The sequence below is a fragment of the Scophthalmus maximus genome, chromosome 2, assembly GCF_022379125.1.
Source record: "Scophthalmus maximus strain ysfricsl-2021 chromosome 2, ASM2237912v1, whole genome shotgun sequence".
Classification (NCBI taxonomy): domain Eukaryota; kingdom Metazoa; phylum Chordata; class Actinopteri; order Pleuronectiformes; family Scophthalmidae; genus Scophthalmus; species Scophthalmus maximus.
Window position 1 is genome coordinate 17,868,800 of NC_061516.1, and position 6,910 is coordinate 17,875,709.

Consider the following 6,910-nt stretch of genomic DNA (forward strand, 5'->3'; position numbering starts at 1 on the left):
TTAAATCTGTATTAAGATGGTAAAGGGGCCAAACTTGTGGCAACTACACAGCCTCAGGATCTGAACCTCTAAGAAACAAAAGGATTAACCTTGGGGGTTGTGGAATGATACATTTTTTCTAACCGTTCTGAAATTTTTCATGTGGAAAAAACTGGACACTTTAACCTCCTCAGGCCTCGAGAAACTGTTCAAATTTAAAAAAATTTAAACACATTAAAGGACAACTGATCCTTAAATGGACAACTGGACCTTTAATGGACCACTGGTCCTTTAATGTCCCAAACATTAAAGGACCAGTGGTTGCCAGTGGACAGATAATAGATGATCTCTTAATGACTTTAAGGAGTACATTTTTCAGGCTTGCTCAGATAAAAGTGAAATATATTGAGGTACACTTAAAGTCTTCAGACAGTTGGTTTATTTATTTATTAGTATATATATTTATTGAACTTTTGCGCCTCTGTGACATCTCTCCTCTCCTCAGTTCCCACAGACGCTTTGGCAAACAAACTCTTCGGCGCCCCCGAGCCCTCGTCAATAGCTCGCTCTCTCCCGACAACTGTGCCTGACTCACCCAACTACCGCAGTGCCCGGACGCCCCGCACGCCTCGCACCCCTCACCGCAAGGATCAGACCATGACCCCGCGCTTCTACCCGGTGGTGAAGGAAAGTCGGCCCGTCGACGCCAAGGTGAGAGGACTGCAGAGTGATGGTCAAATCAGACTCCAACACCTGATGTTAAAGGGGCAGTAAGCGATTTTAATCCAATACACTTTTTGTAAAAATTCAGCAAGCATTTCCTCACGGTCCGCTAGCTGTCGGTTCTGTGTGTGTGCGCCGAAAGTAATTCAGGGTTTTTCGGCTCAGCCCTGGCGCTGTAAATTGAAAACCAAAAAAAATGGTGTGAGCTGCACTACTGTGTGTGCAGTTTGTAAACATTACTCCCATACACATTAAGAGACGTGCTAGCGACAGACGCTACGGCTCAGTGCTCCTGGTTAGCGGTTCCGTTTCAAACAACCGAGACTGCGACCAGTACAGTTAAAAAATCAACAACAAACAATCTTTCTCCAAGATTGCTTACAGCCCCTTTAAGGTTTTAGGGGATAAAAGCCACACTAACAGTTGAACACTTGACAGTTGAAACCGCCGTCATAAAAATGTCTCTGTATCTTTTCAGACGCCAAGGAAGAGGAAGACCCGACACAGCTCCAACCCGCCCATGGAGTGCCACGTTGGCTGGGTGATGGACTCCAGAGAGCATCGATCTCGTACTGCCTCCGTCAGGTTAGAGTCACTGCTCAGTCCTCTGGTCTTCTTCTGTTTTCATATTCAAGTCTGGGTATGGGTCAAGCTATAATCAATTAGTAAGCCATGTTTGCTACATCGTGTGGAATACGGTTGAACAAAACGATCCAGAATACGTCCCAATTTTCAGCGCTGCCGGAAACCGAAAATGGAATAAGCGCTGTGCCACAATACTGTCCCTGTCCAGTGCTCAGTTGGTTGCAGTTTGCAACTTTACCACCAGATGCCGCCAGAATAAAAAACACTGGGACTATAAATGCCTTTAATGGATTAAGTTGCCTTTATTATGCATCTTCCCCACACTAATGTCTGGGGTTTTACACTGTAAGTGAAGTGAAACGACTGTTAAGTGAAACAGCAGAAATTTGGCCCCAGATTCTGGGCATATTCAGATATCTTCACTATTGCTGTAGATCTAATGTTCTCCTCCTGCTCCTCCACCTTTCTCCCCCTCAGCTCTAACGCCAGCCCATCAGAGGGCACTCCTGCCCTGGGAAACATCGGCTGCACGCCTCAGTCCCTCCCCAAGTTCCAGCACCCGTCACACGAGCTGCTCAAGGAGAACGGCTTCACGCAACATGTTTACCACAAGTACCGCCGGCGCTGCCTAAACGGTACGCACACACACACACACACACACATTCATGTTTACTTCTTTCTCCTCAATTATTTATTTTCTTTAATCTATCTTCAAATATCAGAGCAATCCTGTCCAAAAACGGTTGAGCAGTATTAAAAGTGAACATACACTGGATCCTTTCTTTTCCCCTTGTATTTCTTATTAAATAACCCTGTCCACTATGCCCTTCTCCTCTCCAACATTCACAGAGCGAAAGCGGCTGGGAATAGGCCAATCACAGGAGATGAACACACTCTTCCGTTTCTGGTCTTTTTTCCTGCGAGATCACTTCAATAGGAAGATGTACGAGGAGTTCAGGCAGCTGGTGGTGGAGGACGGGAAAGAGGGATACAGGTAAGATTCCTCACCAGTGATTAGATGGATCTTTCATAGCCAGTTGATCTCTGGACCATTTCCCCGACGTGGTTTTCCATTGTTCAATTCTCTAATCGTCTCATTCAATGTTTTGTGTGTGTGTGTGTGTGTGTGTGTGTGTGTGTGTGTGTGTGTGTGTGTGTGTGTGTGTGTGTGTGTGTGTGTGTGTGTGTGTGTGTGTGTGTGTGTGTGTGTGTGTGTGTGTGTGTGTGTGTGTGTGTGTGTGTGTGTGTGTGTGTGTGTGTGTTGCAGGTACGGTTTGGAGTGCCTCTTCAGGTACTATAGTTACGGTCTAGAGAAGAAATTCAGGCCTGATATCTTCAAGGACTTCCAAGAGGAGACCATCAAAGACTACGAGGCTGGTGAGCTCACAGTGTGGCCAGATCAGAGCCGACCAAATGTATTCTCAGTCAAAACATCTCAGCTCGAGCTCTTTCATAGTTATGATAAACACATGTCACAAGCCACTACATACATTTAAATACCACAGAGGATAAAAACACAATGACGCCCAATGGCTTTTTTTCATCCTGGTCACCTTGAATAAGATTTAAAACACTATGTTGAAAAACATGATGTCAGAGTTTCTTGTTCAGTTTTCCTCTTTTATGGGAATTGATTCACTTTCTCCTCCACCTAATTGCATTTCTGTCTCCCGTTCAAAGGTCAACTTTATGGACTGGAGAAGTTCTGGGCCTTCCTTAAATACTCCAAAGCCAAGACCATGGAGATCGATCCCAAGCTGCAGGAGCACCTGAGCAAGTTTAAACGTCTGGAGGACTTCAGGATTGATGTATGTAGAATCTTTTTGACCATGGTTGATCGGCGGGTCTCTGACCCTGAACAGATGGTTCAATAGTCAAATAGTTTGCATCAGAAATGTCACTTTCTACAGACTATATTTGAGTCCCTGAAATGGTCTCCACTGCTTTGTTATCCCCCTTTCAGCTTTAATAATGATTTTAATTAATTAAAAGACAAAGCTGCTGCTTCTATGCTCTTAACAACGCAGATGTAATGCTATATAAGGACCCTACATCTGCTCTCCACCCTGCTTGTGTCTGGTTGCAGCCACCGATGGAGGAGGGGAGGCGCAGGAGACACTCGTCCAGCGGGGACGGTCGCCGCAGGCACCCCTCTCAGCCCACCAGCCGGCCCCACAGCCAGGCCAGCTCAGGCCCCGGCCCCAGCCCCGCCCCCACGGCCCCCGGCCCCGCAGCCAAGGATGATGCCAAACCCACCAGCCAGAAAGCTGCTGCCGCTCCTGCCGCTGACCCCGCACCAGATGCCAAGACACTGAAGTAACTCCACAAACAGACGGGCCCGCATGGATCAACTGAACCACGTCTGGAAGTCGCGGGTTCCTTTCAGTGCAACAGGAGGGGGGAGGGGGCATCCAGCCATCCATTTAAGCTTGAGAATTTTTTTTTTAATTGAGAAAGGAAGAAAATAATGAAAATGTTCAGATTATTCAGTAGTTTGAAGTTTTTGCAGAAAAATTACCTTTTCTTTATTTAGGCAAAGACTGGATGAGGTATCAAACATTTTTTTTTATATATATCATTGCTGGTCCACACGGTGGATGGTTTCAGCAGTGATTCACTATCAACATTTTTTTCATGTTGACCCCCCCTCTCCATCACTGGAAACCCCTCTTTGATTGACACTGTCCCGCTGGCTGAAAGATATTTGATTCTTTGCCCAAATCTCTACAGATCAGTGATTATTATTTCTTCGGCATGTGGTGGAATTGGAGACTTGGAAATGGTTTGAACTAGACTGAGCATCTGAAAAAGCCAACTGGCTCAAGGCCGTGCTGCTCCTCACATCCAACCGGACCAAAGTGGTTTGAACCGAGCGACTGACGTTTTCACCCGCAGAGCCCTGAGTGTGCGCTCGGCTGAGGGGCTAAAAAATTTAAAATATTTGATTTACTTTATGGCTGGATATTGAGGGGAGAAACATTTAAAGAGCCAAATGATGAAAAGAGAGAGGAGGAAAAAAAAAGACTTGTACCACCCCCTCAGTATGGACACGATCATTGAAAGTTGCCTTATTTTAATGGTTTTACTGCTTCGAACTTGTGCCCGCCACCTTATTGTTGATTGTACAGCATTGAAATCACCCATTTATCTGGTCACCATTTCCGGCAGATGCCACTAAGTGGCGCTGCGCCTACCAAACTGTTTTCCATCGACCCCCTCCCCCCCTCAGTTCCCTCCGTCACCTTTTCTCAGCTGTCTTCCAAGTTTCATTTGGTCTGTTACAAGTCCAGTAATTCTTCCGTGTGTCTGCAAGTCGTGGCTTTTTGTGCTGAAATATGCCGCCCCCCCCCCTCCCCACACACCCACACCCCCAACCGCCACTACGGATCTCTCTTTGGGTGCTTCCTAACCTCGGGCCTCCTAGTCAGACGAGCTGCATCCATCCGTTAATCCATCCGCTTGACATCCATCCATCGGTCGACCATCAGTGACACTACAAGACAGGAATCATCAATCTGGATTACTTGAACAAACGATGGTTGTGAGGAGGACCTTCGTGATCTGTGCAAAATGCTCTGGATGGAGACGCCAACGAGGCTCAAACACTTGGCCTCTGACTTCACTGTCGTTCGCTCGGCCCGACCCGCTGCTTATTATGGGGGCTGACTGCGCTCGCCGCCTCTTGTTTCTCTGTCACACACACACCACACGTCAGGTACAGATGTAGCAGCCTGAGCAAGAAGAAAACAATTGCAGCTTTTTGTCTTGCCTCGTCGTGGACAAACATTCAAGGCTGTATTGTTCGTTCGCCCCCTGTTCAGTTCAGTCGTCACTCTTCTTCCAGTCAGCTGTGTGGGTAGTTAGATCTATATCCAACTTGAGTACTGATGATATCAAATACTGATTTTTTTTTTCTTTCCTCCATTAATGTAAATGTGAATTTGACAGATGAAGAGAAATGATTACAGCTCCTTGCTATTTGTTTTATTGTTCATAGAACAGATTATATATTTGCCTTACAAGTGTATGTACTCTAACTTTTTTTTTTTTAATGGTCTCATAATTATCTTTTAATGCTTTTTAATTTCAATTTGCAGTGTTTCTAGCGTTGTTATGATGAACGTGGGGTTTTTGTGTCAGGCTGTTAAAAAAAACAAACCTCTGTGGATTTCAGGACCGGGAACATAGTTCACATCACAAAAGGGAAAGTTGACATCAGGTTGTCAACAGGTATTTCACAGATTCTCATGATGAATTCAGCTAATTTGCTCTTTTTTGCCAAGATGACTGAGCGGCAGTTCAACCAACTGTTAACCTGACTCAGAATATTGGTTAAATCTTCAGCCTCCAAGTTTCCTTCAGTCCGTATGTCTGTCAAGACTCAAATGGATAAATTAATTTGTTTTGGGGGTTTGAACTGAACAATAAGTTCATAAAGAATCTTAATACCCATGGTTATCCCGATGCTTCATCAAGAGACCTATTTTCCAGTGACATGTCACGTTTGTTGCTGCAGAGTACACACACACTATTGCAAAAAACGTCAAATGCTTTTGAGGAATTAAATAGGAAAAGGCCTGACTTGTTTAGATGAATTTGTGTTGGACACGTGCCTGTTTTGCTCATTTGTTTTTTTTAAGTCAAGGTCCTTTGGTGTAACTAGTCGTTCTGCCTGTTCTCGCAGGAAGGAGGCAGATATCCAATTGTCTCGTCAGTGTGTCTTCATTTTTTTCCTCTAAACCCAGAATTTGATGGAAACATGAAAATGCAAAGCTGTATTTCCTTTTTCTTTTTTTTCTTTTTTTTTCTTTCAATGTCTTGTTGGTTTAACTTCAGGGAGCTTTGGATCAGTTTCAGAAACTTACAGTTGATGCATCATGTTGTTTACTGGAGGTTTAAAGACAGGAAAAAAAAAGGCTACAAGCTATTTAGAAAAGCTAAACTCCGTGAATTTCCCCAAAACCAACGAACGCCTTTGAACGGGTCAGCTGGTGTGTGGCTGCAGTCACACGACCCCTCCCTCTAATGTGGCCGTCAGCTGCCATCAGACGTGTGGGGGTTTCAGATGTTTTGGGAGTCAGCTTTCTGGAACTGCTGTATGATGCCCAGACTGAGCGGCAGGGGGCGCTGCAGCCGCCGCTCGTCAGTTCTGTCGTGGATTTGAGAACATGGCTGGACACTGGAGGGACGAGTGATGGACGTGGGGAAGAGAGGGAGCAGCAGGAAAACAAGAATAAGAGAAAGTACATTGACTGAGGTTTGTGACGTTGCTGAGGAATATGGCTGGTTACGATGTCTGGAGACTGAAAAAAAAAATTCCATAAAGCCATAAGAATAAGAAATAGCTGTATATGAACCATTCGAATAGTTCATTACACCACAATATCCTAGGCTTGTGATGAGGAAAAAAGATGAAAATGAGGAAAAGAACAAAAAAATATATAAAATGGAAAAAATGTAAAATACTTGAATGAGATCTTGTATAATATCATTTAATATTCATAATATCTGCTTTGTAGGCTGATGTGATTCGCTATTAGTGTTATTTGTAATTTGTAGTAATTATGCTTTCCTTTAATAAAGAAAAAAAACACAAAACGGACAAAAAAACCTCAAACACGAC

At 44.5% G+C, this 6,910-nt stretch overlaps 1 protein-coding gene across 6 annotated transcripts in view; it reads left to right on the plus strand.

The window, feature by feature from the left end:
- larp1 (La ribonucleoprotein 1, translational regulator) overlaps window positions 1–6,904 on the plus strand; it is a 41,774-nt gene extending 34,870 nt beyond the window's left edge. For all 6 annotated transcript variants that reach the window (XM_047330573.1, XM_047330574.1, XM_047330575.1 and 3 more), the window contains 7 exons: window positions 485–690; window positions 1,181–1,287; window positions 1,765–1,922; window positions 2,137–2,281; window positions 2,555–2,664; window positions 2,968–3,095; window positions 3,374–6,904. In XM_047330573.1, the coding sequence (XP_047186529.1) occupies window positions 485–690; window positions 1,181–1,287; window positions 1,765–1,922; window positions 2,137–2,281; window positions 2,555–2,664; window positions 2,968–3,095; window positions 3,374–3,607 (1,088 nt within the window). In that variant the 3' untranslated portion in view covers window positions 3,608–6,904. The remainder of the gene's footprint in view (window positions 1–484; window positions 691–1,180; window positions 1,288–1,764; window positions 1,923–2,136; window positions 2,282–2,554; window positions 2,665–2,967; window positions 3,096–3,373) is intronic.
- Window positions 6,905–6,910: the final 6 nt, after the last annotated feature.